Consider the following 21,002-nt stretch of genomic DNA (forward strand, 5'->3'; position numbering starts at 1 on the left):
AAATTTTGAAGGATGCTTTTATTCTTATAATTTCATTTCTTTTTAAATAATAGCACTGTATATAGGGTTGGCATCATTATCCTTGTGCACATGTTAGAAATCCAGGGCACAGAAAGAACCCATGGTGTACACTTTTTACCAGTCAGATTGCTTTTGAAAACCTTTCACATTATTTGGCCAGGACCTCATTTTATTCAGTTAAACGTAATATGCCAATGTTAAAATTCCGAGTGAAAGCATGTCATAGATAGATCGATGTAGACAGACACATACAGCAATCATTTCTAAGGAGAAAAGAAATGAAGGAAAAGTGATGTGCTATAATGAATGCTTTACGTATTATCTCGTCTGAGAAGAATTCTCAAAATAAGCCCATTTCCATGATGGTGATGATTTCTTTAAATTTCTTTGGGGGAAACGAATGAATATTTTTGACTAAATACTGTGCTTTGTGCATCATTTATTTATTTACCCAGTAGAATTACCTGAGTAATTACTACCTGGTAAACCTCAAGGATAATATAGTGAGAGAAAATCCATAAAGCTTTTCTCTCAAAGAGCTTACAGTCTCCTGGAGGAGACAGATATGAATCAGTTGTTAATCAGTTATTCACATCAATACATGTGTAATTATAAATTGGGGAAAGTATTTTTTTTTTGAAAAGTGGATTTCTCTGAAGGCATCTAACAACAACAAAATACATTATAGATCCATGAGTCAGGGAGGACTTTCCTCAGAAGGTGTTGCTTGAATTGATAACTGAAAGACAAACAGGAATTACCTAGACAAAGGGATGGCAGAGGGCAGTGATAGGGAGTGTTTTAGTGCAGAGGTGCTGAGATGGGAAGGTACATAGAACCTCTCAGAAATTGTAAAGCAATGTGATTACAACACAAAAGCCCATGGGAGGGTCGTGGGAGGTGAGGCTGATCAGCAGACAGGGGCCAGAACATGCACTGCCTCCTAAGTAAAGTGTCCACTTTATCCCCATTTGCGGGCCACAGTATTTTTAATGTCGGTTGCCCAGTGTTCTGTTCAATTTAGCATTTATCTGAATTTTTGATTTACATCTTATTAAGATAAGCCGGGGGAAGTTTGGTAAGCTCTACTTCCACCGGGACATGTCTCTTGGGGTGCTGTGTGAGAGTCACATGAGCAGTGACCATTCTGACCTTCACAGGGGCTCAAATATGGAAGACAACCAGCAATATCCCCCCTCTCTTTCTAGACCCTATCCAGATACGGTGTAAGCATCAACCTCCACTCAAATACGTGAGTGGTTAGGGACAGCTACCTTCTTCATCCTCAGGGGATAGTGGCAGAAAGATTCAAAATGGCCACATTGTCCAGGCTCATGGGGCTCTATTCCAAATCACCAGTGTTGTGTAGAAAAAAAATTACTTTTGAAAATAGATTTTTGAATAGAGCTGTTTTATAGGTCCATCAATAAAATGAAACCAACTTGAATGATTTTTATTCCTACTTTCATTCCTAAAAAGGTCCAGATTTTGGTGATTGATAAATGAATATGGTCACCTTATGGAAGTCTTTGTTAAAAGTTTTAGATTTGACCCCAAGAGCAATAAAGCCAAGAAAGATGTAATTAAGGGGTAAAGAAATGTTCAGATTTGCTTTTCCAAAATATTACCTCAAGCACACTAATGTGTTGTCTTAGAGTTGTTTGTTTACACATGTCTTCTTGATACACTTTTTGTGTCTCCTCTCCATTTATATCCCTTCAGTTACTAGCACAGCCTTATCTGGGTCTTTAATACTTGATAAAGTTTTGACCTATTCTGAAATATTCAAAGTGTTGTCCCTATTTTTTCCCAGGTTTTTTCTTTTCATATTACCTGTACTTTTATTTTGATTTAATACTACTTATATTGATAAATATTAGTAAAATAAAATCATAAAGATTTTTAAAAGAACCCCAAAGACTTTTTTTTCTAAAAAAATTAATCTTCTAATTAGAAATATGAAATTAAGGACAATTAAAAATGGGTGAAGCATTATACTCAGCTTTCAGCTTTTTCTTGATGAGAGAAAATGAAAAGAAGGAATTTGAACAATTAGATGTCAAACAGGGCATTGGAATTACTTGTTGATGAATATCAATTAATAGAACAGTAAGCCTCCAGACTCTCTGTATTCCGCATATTGATCTATAGTCTGATACAGTCATTATTTTAGGTAGGGCATTTTGGTTAGCTGTTGGATATTCTTGGCAAGATTTAGAGATAAAACAAAATAAAATGGGGGGAGAGATATTTATAGTGGACAAGATTTCCCTCATTTTCAACAAGATGGAAAGTAATTTATTTTGACACCTTCACTAAGTAAAAAAAAGAATTGAAATTTTATGAATAATTTCTAGAAGGTCTGTAGTTGCTAGGGTCTTTCACAACTTACCCTAAAACCATTTGTGGAATCTGGAAGATGCGGACACATTCTTCATGCGCCTAACAAAATCTGCTCCGTTCACAAGGAAAGGATATGTAGTAGTGAAAACTGCAGAATGTGACTCTGGAAAGCATGAACTTGCCTCCACCACTCAGTAGCTGGGTGATCCTGAGTAAATTGCTTCACTAAGGCTGCACTAGGCCTAAGTTTTCACTTATTTAAAATACAGACAAAATGGTGGCTGTTACCCAAATAATTGTGAAATAAGCTCTAATGACTAAAGGCTGTGCCCTAACAGTGAACAACTTGAGCTCTCTTTTTGATCAGATATCATTGGGAGCCATGTTTTGTTTTGTTTTATCAGACGGAATTTTAAATGTTCCTTTCTTGGGAAACTCTGAAACTAGACATGACAACATTTTCCTATGAGAAACAGAAATCAAGACAGAGCCACACAGATAGTCCATTCTCTCAGAATAAGTCATTTGTATTTTGCAGAGAATTCTGAAGGAGACCAAGGGATATAATAAATACTTAGAGGGAAGATTAAATATTTTCTCATGTGTAGAATAAGATCTCTGCACATGCTAATAAAGACTGATTCAAAGGGCTCACTTTTGTTGCAGACCAGCTTCAGGAAGTGTTTTATGCTTGGAGGAAGATCAGAGGTATCACAACGATCAGAACATGTACTGAGCTTTTAGCCAAGTTTAAGGATTTTTATGAATTCTTAGTAAGTAGAAGCTTAAAGTTTTATCTGTTGCTTACATAAGAATGCACATAATTTGCTTTAGCGTAACAAGTTCTTCTCAAGGAATTGGTGTACTTCTTTAAAAAGTTATAAATAGCAGAACCCCCATAGATATTTATAAATAGATAAGTTTATAGTTACTAGATCTACTGAAACTCTAGTAAAACATTATCTCTTAGTAACTGCTATTACTATTTTTATTTTGTTGTACTACCAAAGCTTTTTGTGAGGATTAACTGAGGTGTTAAAAGGGTTTGGTAAAGATTAAAAGACTATACAAATGTGAAGTGAATAATGATTCTAACGATATCTTGCATTACCAACTCACTTGCACCATATCATGATGTAACATCCTTCACTGTAAAGCTATATTTATTAAAAAAATACCAGTGATGAACTTCACCTTGGCCAGTTTTTTCTAATTGGACTTGAGAGACCTAAGGGATTTTTTTCAATATATTTTTTTGGGTCTCTAATTTCTATGAAGTTATTCAATTTTTATGAAATTTTTTTAGTACAAATCCCAAGGAGATTTTCTGTGAAGGGATTTCCAGTTAAGAATATGACTCCCATATATGAGAGTACATTGGAAACTACAAATGTATTATTTATGTTAAGTTTTTTTTAACTCGTTCTTTTTAAAATTCTAGCTACCTATTGTTTCAAGAAGGTTGGAATAATACAAAAATGTAACAAAATGTTACAGGCACTGAAATGCTTATTAATATATAATATGAAAAAACGGTTAGAATTTTAAAATGTCTTGAATCACAGAGGTCACTAAAAGATGCATCTAACAAATATGGTGCCATTAAATTAAAAGATGTAATTAAAATGTTGATGCTGTTATCCACAACATGTAAAATTTACGATGGTTAGTGTTTCTAATATAGCTTCAACAGGGTTATCTGAAGGACATTGCCCAAACTATGACTTTAATTCTTTTTCTTATGTTTTTGCTGTTTAAGGAAAGCTGCAAAATGCACTCCTATATAAGCTGCTTAATATCCAAGTCTAGACTAGTATTTTCTGGTAGAAAGAATCCGGGATATCATCTTGCATGGGATATGTGGTTGTACTGGAGACTTCTTTGGTTGTCCCGTCTAGGCAGTGGGGGTAGTGGTGTTATTATAGGCATCTGGTGAGTAGAAGCCAGAGATGCTGCTAGGCTCCCTATAATGCACAGGATGGGTCCTCCAACAGAGATTTGGTCCAAAGTGTCAATGGTGCCATGATTGTGGAACCCTGGTCTATCATAATCCTTCCCTCGGGTTTATGTATTCCAGTTCAGCTATTTAGACACTATAGTAGACAATAATATCTAGTGTTGACAAAAATGTCAGAAAAGGGACATTCTCAAATATTATTGGTATAAGTATCTATTGAAGTAAATGTTTTGGAGGCAGTTTGTAAATTTAAAAATCTGTCTCTACTTGCATTTCTACTTTTAAGAAGCAGTTCTTAACAATTTTATATAATGGATATATGTAACTATATTGGAACAGGAATTCTCTGGGCTTGCAGTATTATTTATAGTAAGGAAGTATTAGAAACCAATTAGATGTTCATCAATAGGAAGTGGTAAAATAAATTAGAGCATAATATGGATAATATGCAATGATAAAAATGGTAGAGTTGTATACTATAACAAAGAAGGATGAATGTGTTATATTTATTTCAGGTTATAAATGATTCAGGGTTTTTGAATTTGTAATCAATTTCTTTGCCTAAATTTATATAAATGTGTATGTATGTGTGTGTGCGCACGCGTGTGCACCTACCAAAGGTCTGGAAGGATGCAGAGCAAATATTAAGAAAAAGAGTAGTTAGTCATGAAAAATATGAGTGTGGGATAAAATATCCTCTTGTTACCTTGCCTAGTCTTGTAATATTTGCATTTCTTTCAAGCTTGGGCAATTTGTGAAATTAAAAAATGTAATAAGAATAGCTCACATAATAATAAATATACATAGACATTGTCCGTTGTGTAAGGTTATGTGAGGAATTCACTTTTGAGGAGGTTTTTTTTATTTTTTTTTAAAAGATTTTATTTATTTATTTGAGAGAGAAAGCACATGAGAGGGGGGAGGGTCAGAGGGAGAAGCAGACTCCCCGCCGAGCAGGGAGCCCGATGCGGGACTCGATCCCGAGACTCCAGGATCATGACCTGAGCCGAAGGCAGTGGCTTAACCAACTGAGCCACCCAGGCGCCCTTGAGGAGGTTTTAATAGGCGTTTCCTGGTGAAAGGGAATTAAGAGATTGCAGGCATAGGAAGAACAATTAGAGGAGGCCACTACAAAGAACTGAGTGGAATTCTGGGCAAACCTAAAAAGAAGGGGGTAGGAGTAGTAATATAGAAACACTCAATTATAAGGGTTGTGATTTAAATTCAAATGAAAGCTCACATTTTTTTAAAAGAAAATGCCTTATTTGGACATAGTGTAATTAGTATTTGCCTCAATCAAGCAAATTCTATTCTTCAATACTGAACATGTCTATAGGAAACTTCAATTTCTACTTAAAAGTTAAATTATTTTCACCAACTCTTTTTTATATTTGTGTACTTGAATCTAATCGCTTGTGCAGTTTTAGTTGAAAGGATTCAGGATTAAAGATTAAAAATATTGAAGAAAGAAATGAATTATGGAAATTATCTTCAGTTTGCAGCTTGCTTTACAAAGATTTAGAAGCCTCTTTTTTGTAGAGCTCAATCTTTCAAAAGCATGGCTAGGGCTTTTTATGTATAGTTACAATCTTAACATTCTAAATGTAGTGATTCATAGAATCTGCGGGGTCACTGGTTCATACTTTAGAATTCCAAGAGATCCTTAATATTAATGAGTCAACACCTGAGGAAATACTTTCACTTGATCAATGCAGGGAATGTTGCTGCTCAAATACCTAAATCGCTAACACTTATCAGAGTAGATTAAAAGCATGAATATTCCTTTGAAACAACACACCTAGGGGTAGAAAAAGCCACCAGTGCTGATCTCATTCAGTTCTTACTCATTTACATATTGTCTTAAAGGCATTTTACATCATAATCTCCAACACAGACATGCTCCAGGGTTTCCATTCATAAAAACAAGCAAATATCATTTGCAGGACCTAGTCCCTACTCTGTGGAAGAAATGCAAGGATTCCATGGATGAATGACAGGTATGGCCATTGTTCTATAGAGATGTGTGCCCTGGAGTACGGGTCTTCCCAGATTTGTTCAGAGAAAGTCACGAAACCAATCTAATCCCTCACTGAAGGCTAGGCATAACGAAATCACCACTAATCATCTATTTATATTTGAACGTTCACTTACATTTTGTCTTTATCCCGTCTTTTTCTTCTATTAAATTTTTATTGCTTTTCTTAAGATATTTTACACTTTGTGTTAATTTCGGTTAAACTTTCTCTGGCAGAGTGTACTAGAGACTTTTTAACAAATTCCAGGAAGTAACAAGTATGTATATTATAATCATATCTTACTATGGTTAAACAAATGCTGTCATATCTTCACCAATATTTTAAAAATTAGGATCTATGCTTAAATATATATATATGTATATGTATATGTATATGTATGTATACACACACACATATACACACTATATTAGCCAAACATACATTCCCTTGCATACAATTTTTTTGCTGTGCAAACCATGGCTTTAAAGTTCGTCTTTATTTTTTGGGGCACCTTGGTGGCTCAGTCGTTAAGCGTCTGCCTTCGGCTCAGGTCATGATCCCAGGGTCCTGGGATCGAGCCCCGCATCTGGCTCCTTGCTCCGCGGGAAGCCTGCTTCTCCCTCTCCCACTCCCCCTGCTTGTATTCCCTCTCTCGCTGTGTCTCTCCCTGTCAAATAAATAAAATCTTAAAAAAAATAAAAAAATAAAATTCGTCTTTATTTTTTAATACAAAAAGCATAAATGAGAGAGCCAAAGATTGTCCTCCAAATGATTGTGCGTTTTCCTATTTTAAGTTTAAAGAATGGATGTTTTTTCTAAAACATTTTGCTTTGCTTTTACCATAGCCTTGTTGTGTGTAGGGCTGGCCCTGGTATCTTTATTTTATGTATTAGAAACCCAGGACAAAGAGCAGTCACATTGCTTAAGGATCTCATGGTGTTTCTTCCTGCCTTATTTATTGCTATGGTTTTTATTAACAGATTAATTAAAATACAGAGATAATTATTAAAGACTTACTAAATACTTCTGTATTCTGGGGTGACCAAAAGGAGTCAGTTTTATAGTCTAGGGTTCATAGAGAATGCAATGTGAATGCTGCTCTGTAGAGAATAACTGCAATTTACTGAGTTGAGGCCAGTAAGGTGTGCACCACAATGACACTGATTATTGAACAAGATATGGTCAGTAAATGAAGAAACTCTGTTTGGGTGTTTGGAGGTAGGGGATGCACACAGAAAATTACCGTGTGCAACAAAACAGAGCACTGAAAGCGCTATGGAGGATTTGAATAAAAAGTCTATGGGAATACATTGGAGAAAGAGATTAGTTACAAATCTGGAAAAGTTTTCATCAAGTCCTGTATTAATTAATGATAAGATTTCAGGCAGAACTGTGCACAAGGGTGGTAGGATTACTGAGTGCAAAGGACCAAGAAGATATTCAAGAACAGCAAGTATTCTAAGAAGGATGAAATTTTTGGAGGAGCTGTTTTGTGGGGTTAAGCAGTGTGAAAAAAAAAGCTAAAAATAGGCTGGGTTCAGCTAAATCACTGAGAACTTGACATTCCAGCGTATAGAATTTGGCCTATAGGCAAAGGGGAATATCAGCCCTGGAATTAAGAAAGCAGGCCATGGCAACTTCATGAATATAAGTTTCAGCTCAGATACTTACTAGCTGTTAATCAAGCTGTGCAATCACTTTATGCCTCAATTTTTCCACCTTCAAAATAAAATAATTATGCACACGCGCACACACACACACATGCAGCCATTTTTGAACTGTTTAAAGAATTAGATTAAATGTGCTAACAACACATGGAGAAGAGAATGTTTATTTTAGTTCAGGAACATAATAGGGTTTAACATTAATGTTATTTTTTATTAATAGTTGCCATTGTTTGAGCTGAGTTTGGGGCTGTTTATTATGGACAGGTTAAAACAAAATTGGAGAGAATGGCAGCAGAAAGATAGGTCAATAAGGAAATTGCAAAAGAGGCAAGGTAAAATGAAAAGGTGGCTCTAGTTTCAAGTTCTAGTAGACCTAAAGCCTTGAGCCAATCTCTTAACATTTTGAATCAAATCCTATTTTTTGTTAACTATAAAATGGAATAGATAATAACAATGTGGGCGATTTGTGAGTAGTAGCTGTTTAATAAATTGTAAATTAAAAAAATTCCTGTTTTTTTTTTTTTATTTATTTGAGACAGAGAATGAGAGACAGAGAGCATGAGAGGGAGGAGGGTCAGAGAGAGAAGCAGACTCCCTGCCGAGCAGGGAGCCTGATGTGGGACTCGATCCAGGGACTCCAGGATCATGACCTGAGCCGAAGGCAGTCGCTTAACCAACTGAGCCACCCAGGCGCCCCTAAAAAAATTCCTGTTATTAATACTAGAATATGAGGAAGGGATAGCAATAGTTTGATCCTGAAAGTGGAGAAGAAATGGATAAGTTTATGGAAGAAAAACTTGTGAATAATTTGTGGCATCCTAGCCTAGGATGTGATGAATCCATGAAATGATGATTCTTGACTATTCTTTTTTTTTTTGGATTATTTATTTATTTATTTATTTGAGAGAAAGGGCATGCACAGATTACTGGGGGGAGGGGCAGAGGGAGACAGGGAAGGAGAGAAGCAGACTCCCCACTGGAGCATAAGCCCAACCTGCGGGGCTGGATCCCAGGACCTGAGATCATGAACTGAACCAAAGTCAAGAGTCAGATGTTCAACTGACTGAGCTGCCCAGGCACCTCAGATTCTTGACTATTCTTAATAACAGACAGATGATGATAATTTTGTTATTTCTGGCATTGTCTTATGCACAATGGTGGCCATTTTGTCTGTGCCCTTTGTTTACCTTCAAGGGAAATCTGGTAAGTTTTGGGGGCTTCTTGATAGACACTTAAATTCACATTAAGAATCTGCTGTAAAGCAGATTTACTTCTTGCCCCATCTACAAGCAAGTTCATCTATCTCAATGAAGACTTGTTGAATGATTGTCATGCTCATATTGATCTTTCCCACATCTTATCAATATCACTTATATTTTATTATATGTTGTTCTTTGTTATTTGTTTTGTCTTGCTTTATCCTCATTGATACTATAGTGGGCAGGGGAAAATTCTGATATTTCCTTTGTTCTCCCATCATGCCCATAACACCCAATTAACCTGGCAGACTTAATTACATGGCTTGGCATCCTTACCTACCAGAGTACACCCAGACATAGGATAATGATTTTTTTTTTTTTTTTTGAGAGAGAGAGAGGCAGAGGGGAAGAGGGAGAATGAGACTCTTAAGCAGGCTTCATGCCCAGTGCAGAGCCCAACACGGTGCTCCATCTCACAATCCTGAGATCCAGACCTGAGCTGAAATCAAGAGTTAGAGGCTTAACTGACTAAACCACCCTGGCGCCCTGGGATAATGACTTTCAATTCAGTAGATCTATGTAGATGAGCATGGGGCAGCATAGTTGGTTCTCAGATGCTGTCCCTTCATTGATAAAGCTCAACTCCTTTGTTGTTGGAGGCTAGACTGGCCTGATTATCTCTCGCTGATGGAGCTTCGTGACATCACTTTGGTTTAGTTTGGTTCCTACTATTGTTGGTAATCTTGGCTTATGTGATGGCCTCCACTTAGAGAGTATATGTGATCTTCTTGGTGTTTATAGAATTTCCTTTCCATCTTGGCCCCTTCTATTCTTCAGAGAAGGATAGTCATGTCGCCATTTAACCTCACCTTTAGGGCGCCTGGGTGGCTCAGATGGTTAAGCGTCTGCCTTCGGCTCAGGTCATGATCCCAGGGTCCTGGGATCGAGTCCCGCATTGGGCTCCCTGCTCGGCAAGAAGCCTGCTTCTCCCTCTCCCATTCCCCCTGCTTGTGTTACTGCTCTCACTATCTCTCGCTCTGTCAAATAAATAAATAAAATCTTTAAAAAAAAAAAAAAATCCCTCTGGGTACCTGGGTAGCTCGGTCCTTAGGGGTCTGCCTTCGGTTCAGGTCATGATCCCAGGGTCCTGGGATCGAGTTCCGCATCGGGCTCCCTGCTCCTTGGGAGCCTGCTTCTCCCTCTGCCTCTCTCTCTCTCTGTCTCTCATGAATGAATAAATAAAATCTTTAAAAAAACAAAACAAAACAAAAACAAAAAACCTCACCTTTATTCAACCCATTATTTTAGTTGTGTATAATTTTGTTTTGACCTGGCAACCTTCTGGGCAACCCTACAACTTTTGTCCACTTCTCTAACTTTCCTGAAGTTTTGTGTGTTCCTTCCTCACTTTATTCCTAGGCATGGTATCTAATAATCCTTTCCTTCCCTGCTGTCAAAAAATACTCCAGTAGGCATGCAGTTTGCAGGAAACTCCAAACAAAAATAGGTCTAGTCTCTATATTCAGATTTGGCCCAAAGTCAGGGGACATATGTCAAGCATAAAAATTGGCTCATTATGCTCTGCTCTTATATATCAACGAGATGTGAAAATCCAGTCACACTGGCATTTGATCTGGGATCAGACCGATAATTTTACTCTTACTATATTTCTGCTCCCATTACCTACAAACCTTTCAGAGTACTTGTCCACACCTTGTCTTCCAAAAGATAGGGGAGCCCCTGCCTGTTTTTCACTGGCAGCTAAAAGAAAAGCTTTTCATAAAGAACACTGTTCTCCTCCAAAGGTCAAGGACTCTTTTTTTTTTTTTAAGATTATTTATTTATTTATGTGAGAGAGAGTGAGAGAGAACACAGAGGGAGAGAGCACAGAGGGAGAGGGACAAGCAGGCTCCCTGCTGAGCAGAGAGCTCGACGTGGGGCTCAATCCCAGGACCCCAAGATCATGACCTGAGCTGAAGTCAGGCGCTTACCTGACTGAGCCACTCAGGTGCGCCCAGGACTCCTAGTTCTAAACCACTATCCCTGGCCAGGGGCTTCCATCTCCACTCCTCTTACGGGGCTACAGCTGGTCCTACTGTCTCTTTATCAGACCCGTGGAAGTGTCAGACCCAAACTGTTAGTGGCCCTTTTTCAAATGTTTGGTGCCCAATATTTCTTTTACTTCATTTCTGAACTAAAGATGTATACTATTCTGGGACAACAGGGTGTATCTCACCTAACACTGTCTCATACAGCTGAATAATAACATTGACAACAACATATAGCTGAATAATAACAACAAGAAAAAACAGTAATAACAGCGACAATAATAATAATTAGCCACGATTAGCCCAGAAAACCAGGAATAACTAGAATAAATGGATTCACTTCAATTCAGTAATTAAGGAATTTCTGCTGCTTTTAAAGATACTAAAGAAGATAAACGTTATTCAGTTTTAGAGTAAAACTGAGGGGCCTCATCCATTTCTTAAGTAGCCTGACCCTCAGGTTAAACGGAATGATTATCATACTGAAACTATGGAAGATAAATAGGTCCATTAATTCCAGACGAGGACAGTGTGACGTTATTCATTTAGGCTTCTAGGAAAGTTAGCAGGACTCATTTTTAGATAAGCCCATCTAAAGTCTGTAGACTTCACTATAAGATAATCCAAAGTTATCTTTTCCCTTACATAAGCAAAAGTAAAAAACAATTTCAGGGAACACTTTCCATTTCTTACTTAAGAGAAAAATACTCCTATTTTTCTTGTTTTGACTATAATTTCTGGCCCACTACTTTTCATCTTACTTATAAGAATTACTGATTCAAAGAACTTTCACTTGTACAAAACAATATCAGAGATGGTCCATTCTGTAGAGATGGAACCAGGAAAATCAGAATATATAGATAGTGTGTTTACACAAAATACTCCTATCAGGGCAACCCATGAAAGTATGTGGAAGGGACAACATTCAGTCTATATTGTCATGTGGGTTGAAAATTTTGGAAGTATAATAAACTAACTCTGAAATTGTTTTAGCTGAAATCTAGCCAATGGTTTCTTTTTATATTACTGGATTCATTGGGAGAATTACAAGCAATTTTCTGGGATGATTAGGAAATATAGCCTCTGAATTCACTTTATTTCACCCATACCATTAAAAACTAAGCCTTGGTGAAAATTCTCTGCTTTACCTTTCAAGTCTTTCTCCATTTAGCAGCTTCCTTACAAACCACAAAAACACAAGGGGAAAGAGTGAGGGAAAAAACAATTCAAAAAAGATAGCTAGCTTATGGTCAAAACATCTGGGACAAAGTTGTCCAAAATATTGTCACAGCTCCTTTCCTGACAATTCACTCCATTCTAGAGCCTTGTCAGACCTCCCAGGTTCATTGATGGACTATTATATTCAGAATGGCTTTGAAAACTTACAGCACTTAGAAATGCTCTTGAGACATCTAAAAATGTCTTTATTTAGAAAGGAACATATAACACCTGCCAAATTTGTAGGTTTGAAACCACTTCCAATAAGAATTAAAAGGCCCTCTTCCTCACTGAAATGGGACTATCAATATATGACTTGTCTGCTCATGAGAAATAGTGGGTTCTTGTCTCTGATGTTGCAATTTAGTTTAAAATCACTTTCATGATGACAGGGTACATGAGCATGACAAAACTATAAAGATGACAGTCTAATCTTCAAAGATCACTGATCATTGATAAAAGATTAAATAACGTAAACACCCGAAATGCCAGATTATCACCTGCTTGGCAAACTCTCAGTATTGAAGTATGCTCAGACATTACTGATAAGTGAGAAATGCTTTTCCTATATGTTATGCAGAAATATCTCCTCCTCCTCAAGGAGGGGCAGATGAATTGTAATACCTCTGAATTTAAGATGTATATATATATGTTTTTCTCAATCATGATGAATATATATAAAATGTTAATAAATGACATACTGTAATGTGCTCAGAATTATTGTTTTCCCTCAGAGTAATGCCTGATTGCTGTGAATTTTAATCATCACTTTTTGGAATTCCAACCAATGTTAAATATACGTACAAGAATGATTAGACATGCTGGTCCTATAAAACTCCAAATAAAGTTGTTTTCTGTGCTAAGCCAACATCTGAAAAGTAAATAATAAATCTATAAATATGTTTGTATGTACTTCGCAAAGCAACATTTTCAATGATACATGAAGCATATTCAGAATTGCATTTCAAATACTTAAGAGATCATCTTAACTTACACTTTGGTGGTGCCATAATATCTATATCCCAATGATGCTGAAAATCCAACTACCACAGCCGGGCTGAGATAGCCAAAGATATAAAAATTCTTGTGCAGAAAGCCCTTGTTGTAGATGACGCCCACAACAATGAGATAGAGGTGGATGCCTTCAATGCACATCCATGCAAAGGCAGCTAAAAAGAAATAATGCAGCAGCCCGGCAATGATTGAACAGAAGAGCTAGAAATCAAGGAAAGAAAGCAACCATAAGCATTGTTTGCTTTCACATTAGCATAACACAAAATCCCGACTTTCTCCTCAAATTATGCCACTTGATATAATGCTTGATCACGTTAAAATATCCTCTCAAGGGCCAGTTTTTTAAGATGTCCCACTTCCAGCTGAGCTTCATCAATGTGAAGCCTCATTTGTGAAGAAATCTCGTGATAGAACTAAGTTACTGTTCTTGTCCAGAGAGTTATGCTTTTATACATTTATATCATGTGAGAAGTTGTGGATTTGTCACATGTAAACCATGATATCTTAGTGAATGTGTTATGATTTAAGTTAATTTCTGTTTTGGAGACGCCTTTACTCTCCTTAATTTTATTCATGCTCAAAGAATGAAAATTATTGCTAATACTATGGTAAATGAAATATAATAAGTGTCTTGATTATTGTGGCAAACATTAAGTTTACAAAACAAACGATGATATATTTTACAAAAATATCCATTATGGAATCACTTTAAGTTATAAGATTATCAGGTAAATTTGAGATGGATTTCAGTTAAATATTATTTATTAGTCCTTACTTCACACATAGAATTGGAGTTAGGCTTATAAGAAAGAACAGAAGAAGAAGTACAGTTACACACTTCTGTACTAATAGAACTAACAATATCTATTGCTGGAAAGAGAACATAATACAAACTTACATACCTATTGCACTTAATAAAAAAGAGTACAATCCAAGCATAATGAGATTGTATACTAAAATATACTGGGGAGTACTATATAAGGTTGGGAACAGAGAGGTCACTAGTGATCAAAATTTGGGAACTACTTTAGTGAGGAAGTAAGACTGACATATGGCTTGAAAATGGGAAGAACTTGAGAGGTGAAACAGAATTGAAAATAAACATTCTAAGGAATATTTTGGGGTAAGGGTAACGGGGAGATGAAACTGAAGGAGGAAATAGGCATTGGAGGATAGTGGGTGCTATACAAAACTGGCAGGTGTCAGGACTAGCCCTGCAAAATAAAAAAAAAATATATGAAGTTTATAGTCTAGAGTATACTATTTAAAATAGATGTTTGGTGGCATCTACTTCAGAAGAAGAACTTGATAACTAGGCATTAGTGTCAGTATTTGAAAGATTTCTAACAGGGATGGAAATATGGAGGCAATTTAATGTCTTGTGGCCCTGAGGATGTACTTCTCCAGTCTCTACCTACATGGAGGGCAGCTGACCTAGAGCTCTAGCTGCTGTGTTCTTCTTTCCCACAGGCTGCTACACAGAGGAGTCCTCTGCCACGTGACTCTGGCTCAAGGTCTTCTCAAAGGACTCCTTGCAACCACGCTGAGCTTTCCTGAGAACGGCAATGCTGTGTAAAATGCTTCCACCTACTACTTGTCCTTTCTTCCTTCTCTCCTTTACTCGGGGTCAGACCTGCATCTCGGTCGGATGGCTCTCCAAGTCTCTCTCTTCCCATTATCTCTCAGCCATTTTGCCTAATTAACTTATTGCACGTTGAATTCCATTTTAATGTCTGCTTCTAGGAGGACCCAGACTAACACAATATAGAAATTGTTCTGTAAGGCCCTCCATCAGTAACGGGGGGAAATAGGTAGTTAGGAAAGTGCAGTGACTAGGTGGAGCCAATTTGTCATATTTCAACCTGTGAACCCACTGCTTTTCTATTCAGTCCCTGTGTTAAGATAAAATTTTTATTTCTAATTCTCTCTTTGTCCCTTCTGCCTTTGTTTAATGCCCACGTAAAAAACAAAGCAAAAAAAAGGCTATTTCTTCAGTATGTTGCTGTTTTCATTTGTCCCAATGATTCGTCATAACAAGGGACATTGTGCTTAATGAAATTGACAGGCAGGTTTTAGATATGTTAGCATTAGCAAACTTAGAAAAGACTTAGGAACAAAGTATATGGTACGTTTGCCCATTAAGCTCTTAATTATAATTCGTGATTCTATGACATATATATTTAGGAAAGTACAAATTTAGAAAACAAAATAGAGAGTAAGAGAGATCTACGTACCTTATTAGTATTTGTATTGATCCCAACAAGAAAAACTAGTTCAGCAAGGAATAGGTTACAGCAGAGATTTTTGTGAATTGTTGTTCTGGTGCTTTGAATTTCACTGAAGAACCAGAAGGTAAAAATGCATATGGAAAGGCAAATCAGTGAAATAATTATTCCTAGTTGAGTGATCCTTGTAAGAATATTATAATCTTTAATACCCTAAGGGAAAATAATAATAAAGCTGTTAAGAGAATAACTCAGTAACTTGTCAAAGGAACTACAACATATAATGAACTTCCTTTTTTGGTGAAACATTAATCAAAATGTTCATAAAATGTAAAAATACAAATGTGCATTTAGATGAGAAAAATTTTGTACCTTTGAAAATGCTCAATATTCAGGGAAATCTGATATAAATCATGTAGCACTTTAAAAGTTCTCTAATTAGTGCTTTTTTTTTCCTGGGCATAGTATATATTAGTGTATGGTTTAACAATGTTATCGTCATCAGTTTCATGATATTAGAAAGGCAATTCATTATTGTAATGTGAAAATGGTTAATTAAAACAGATTTATCAGTGGTAATAACAAGTCTTATTTCTATGCAGCAATTCATCTAAAACACATTAAACAACGGTATCAGAAATGCTGAATATATAGAATATCAAAACAGTAAAGTTGTGAGACTTTGAAATGGGAAAAGTTGGTTTTATTCTAACCAGATGAATATTTATATCTTATATAGAGAGTAGAGGCTTCTTTGCTTACTTAACATTCAGGAAAAAAGTCTTTATGACTGACATTACGGTTAGGCAGATTTATTTGGCCACATTATATATTTGATGGATTCTCAGTAGACATGGAAATGAACCTATAATTTAACGAAGATTATGATACAGTGATATAAAATAAGAAACTGTATAGTGTAAAAGAAAGATATTATGGATACGAAAAACAAAACCTACTCGCTGTAGAGAGAACTTTCGTGTTTAAAAATCTTGTACAGTTCTACATTATTAAAACATTGTAATAGTTATAAATGCGCTAGTACTTACTGACCTGGTTTCAAATATTTTTAGCTAATTTGTAACTGGTAAAAATAAACTTTCAATACAAAGGCAGAGGCCCTTAAAGACCATGATACATTAAAATGTAAGTGGTTTTTAAAAGCAGCATCTGCCTTCAGCTCAGGTCATGATCCCAGGGTCCTGGGATCGAGCCCCGCATCAGGCTCCCTGCTTGGAGGGAAAGCCTGCTTCTCCCTCTCCCACTTCCCCTGCTTGTGTTCCCTCTCTCGCTGTATCTCTCTCTGTCAAATAAATAAAATCTTAAAAAAAAATAAAAATAAAGCAACATTAAAAATTAAGAGTCAATGGATAGATATTTAATGCACAACCTACTAGCTATCATAGACTAGGTAGGTCCTAGACAAAAAAAATAACCTAAAATCCAGTCTAAATACGTCATACAAGGCAGGTAAGAAAACAAAGACTAAAAAAGATAGTTTTGGGGTTTTATCAGTTAACTAAATATATTTGCACCCAAAGAAACATAAAAAATTAATTCTCTTGCCTGATGTATGTAAACAAGAAAAAAAAAGAAAACAGGCAGGTTTATAAATACGAAATGATGGAAAATTGTCTTACAATGGAAGAACCAGAAGACATCAGAATTGCAAAATGTGTCAGGTGGTTACAGCGGCATGAGGTGTGGGTCTCATTTGAGGACAGCAGCTCGCAGCCCTCCAAAGACCAGCTGCCATTCATCGTGTCAGACGAGTAGCTCCAAAATGCACATTGACTCCTATAATTATCTGTGGTCTGAAAAAGAGACATTTTACTGATGGAAAAAAGAGAAAGAATTATATATATAGCATCACACTTCTCATATTTAAAATACCATTTCACGTATCAATATAATTACAACCATGCCTAAAAAGTAAAGCACAAAATCAATGCTAATAAATGAGTGCTGGCATTCTGTGGAAGAAATGAAGTTACTGCAACAATGCTATATTTTATCAATTCCTGTGTCACAAAAGTTGTGAGAATTATGTATTTCAAATGAGATCATTTAGAATAGTGCACAACACATAATTATCATATGATCTTTATATGATAAATGTTTACAGAGAATATACTGGGTATTAGTCATTGACCCAAGTACTAAAAATACAATACTGAACAAAACAGAAAAAGCATTTGTACCGCTGATTTTAGATTCTCATAAGATGAGAAATTACTAAACAAGAAAAATAAACCAGGGGAAGGAGAGAGAAAGTAGTTGAGATTGGTCGGAGGAGGACTTTCTTAGGAGATGATATTAAAGCAAATACCTCGATGAAGTTAGAGAGAGTAAACCCTAAGACTTGGGAACAGAAGGTTCCGGATGAAGTGGAAAATGGAAAAGTTCTGAGTTGAGACTGGATAGGAATCTTCCAGAAACACTGGAAGCCAGTATAGTTCGGGTACAGTGAATGAGATAAAGAGCAGTTGAAGACAAGATCAGAGATAAAGTCTGATTGCATAGACTACAGAATGGTTGTTTAATAAATAGAGTTCTCTTTATCACATATTTGTATTAAGTGATCATAACATAATATTATGACAGTTACTTTTAATATTCCTTTGAGGTAATGGAGAAGTATGTACTAACTGGTGAAATTGCAAATAAATTATCAGGGAATCAGGAAACTGAGGGTGTTATATATGAGATAGCTTCTATTTTTTTAGGAAAACAATGGAATCCAAATTTTATTCTCAGAAAGAGGGAAACCATGAATTATGTAGGTCTGTCATCAAAAGAAAATGATAAAAATTCATAGGGGTCATTAATTTGAATGGGAACAAGATTTGAACAGAGAGGAAGATTAAGAATAACCAAGTTTTCCCATGAATTTTGGTGAAGAATTTTTATTTAAATGTGTGTTGTGTTTTGTTTTGTGATTGTGTCAGAGATTGGTGAAGTGGGTTGTCCTTGGCATCTCTTTAGCTGCCAAAACAATCCACAAGTAAAAATTGCAGAAAAACCCATCAGAGCATGTGAAAGAACAATGTTTTGATTCTAGTGTCAAAAGGTCAGTTAGCATCTAAAAATATCTAAGTTTCGTTTCCATTCTTAAAACATTTCACACCCTCTTCTGAACATAATGCCTACCAATGTTTAGGTTTGAGCTACTATTTTCTTTATCTTCTATACATTTAGTTTCTCTCTACATTAGATGTCTTTATTTACAGTGACACATTTGTATTGTGTGTAAGCATATATGTTCTTTTAGTCCCCTCCCTCCCCCCATAAACATACAAATACAATTGTCCAGCTTCAAGGGTCTCCAAATGGAGCATCAGGGGTACTTTAACCACGTACTAGGACTGAAACTCTATCGAAAGTCCAAGAAACCATCAACTGTAAAAAAGCAGCAAATAATCTATGATCTTTAGTTTCCTCATTCATTTTTAGGTATATAAAAAAACCCGAATACTTAGTTCTTTCTAGTGTTTATTATGATGGAGTTTTAATTACATATGAGCTTGAAAAAGATCTGAAATAACAGTAAAGGAATAAAATGGTTTCCGCTAATTTCTTTATGAAATAATGTAAACTTCTCAGTGATTTTATTTTAATCAAAATTTAAATCCCTGCAAATATTATTTTAAATGGCAATTAGTAATCAAACAACTCTGTCATTACACAAATGACATTTATCTCTTTGGCTCTGATACATTTTTATAACTCATTCCTAAAAGGTATGGAGACTTCCAAAATGAACAATGTAATTAAAAATAAAATTAAAATATAACTTAATTTCAGAGAATCAAATGTGTAAAATTCCTTGATATTTATTAGAAAGATTACAGAGCACTGAAAGTACAAAAATGTTTTATAGAAAAATTAGTTGAAACTACTTTTTTTTTTTTTTTAAAGATTTTATTTATTTTTTTGACAGAGAGAGACATAGCGAGAGCAGGAACACAAGCAGGGGGAGTGGGAGAGGGAGAAGCAGGCCTCCCGCAGAACAGGGAGCCCGATGTGGGACTCGATCTCAGGACCCTGGGATCATGACCTGAGCCGAAGGCAGACGCTTAACGACTGAGCCACCCAGGTGCCCAGTTGAAACTACTCTTAATTTTTAAACTCAAGAATTCACATACAATTAAAGTGACAATAAAAAAAATGTTCTCTTCTCTAAATGTTTCACACTCATAACCAATAGTAACCAGAAAAACAGCTTACCTTCATGTGACTTAATGTAAATGTTATTTTTTCAAGTTCATACAACGTGGGTGGGTTCGAGCTAATTGAGACTGAAATCACTGAAGAAATGACTCTTTCTTCCTCTTCAGAATTATCAGAACTTTGAGGTTCCAGTAAGTTGTCAGATGATGAAAACAAGGGACCGATACTCTTATAATATAAAAATGCAACTGCAACATTGCCTATCAATCAAATAAGTGTATTTAGTGAAATTCTTATAAAACAAAAATATATTTAGGCTCTCAAAATAAACATAAAAATTTAACAAAGTTTTTTACTCTAAGGCCAGTCATAAGAATACCTAGACACTAAAATGTGGATCATAATAAGTACATGTCTATATAATCAAATCATATTAAGACATGTTCCCTGACCTCCACGACTCTGAAACTGATCATGGACGGTAGCATTCCCTTTGCACAGGCTATATTTAGGAGAAAAATAGTCCTAGATAAATATATATCCAACTCCCGACTAAGAACCAAGGTATGCAATGTATTCACTTAAAAGATTAAAATTTGGAGTTACTACTTTGCTATGCAAAGATAGCAATTAGAAAGATGTTGGAAGAAAATTATCACTGACTTGGAGTATTAAGGAAGTTGAGAATTAAACAAGTTGTCAGACACCACTGAGTTCCACCTCATGCCCACTGAAATGTTCCCTATTTAATATTGATGACATACAGTTACGCAGTCTCCAGGTAAGAAATTTACTGCCTTGCCAGACAGCTATTTATCTCTGCCCCTTGACACTCCCCAAATGCAGTAAGTCAGCATACAACCAGTACTAAAAATGCAACCTGATCAGTACAGATTATCCTGTGACTATTTTCCCTTAGCCTAGACATTACACCTATATTAGTGGATCTCAAATTGTCTTGATTTTTGAAGCAGCTCATTATTACTGATATTAAGTATGTGAACAACTTAAAATCTAGATCTATTGTCTTTTTAAAATTGCTGTTGCCCCTTAGGTCATACACTTCCTCTATCTGTTGTACAGAATTATGGACACAAAATTTAAACGACTTTGCTTTCAGAATTT

At 35.9% G+C, this 21,002-nt stretch overlaps 1 protein-coding gene across 2 annotated transcripts in view; it reads right to left on the bottom strand.

The window, feature by feature from the left end:
* Positions 1-21,002, bottom strand: part of ADGRL4 (adhesion G protein-coupled receptor L4) — a 110,691-nt gene that overhangs the window by 16,963 nt on the left and 72,726 nt on the right. For both annotated transcript variants that reach the window (XM_031027186.2, XM_081817025.1), the window contains exons 9-13: positions 19,935-20,137; positions 17,348-17,521; positions 15,717-15,920; positions 13,463-13,683; positions 13,273-13,339 (exon numbers count right to left, since the gene is read on the bottom strand). In XM_031027186.2, the coding sequence (XP_030883046.1) occupies positions 13,273-13,339; positions 13,463-13,683; positions 15,717-15,920; positions 17,348-17,521; positions 19,935-20,137 (869 nt within the window). The remainder of the gene's footprint in view (positions 1-13,272; positions 13,340-13,462; positions 13,684-15,716; positions 15,921-17,347; positions 17,522-19,934; positions 20,138-21,002) is intronic.

This window comes from Leptonychotes weddellii, chromosome 4, assembly GCF_054177405.1.
Source record: "Leptonychotes weddellii isolate Sample4059 chromosome 4, ASM5417740v2, whole genome shotgun sequence".
NCBI lineage: Eukaryota > Metazoa > Chordata > Mammalia > Carnivora > Phocidae > Leptonychotes > Leptonychotes weddellii.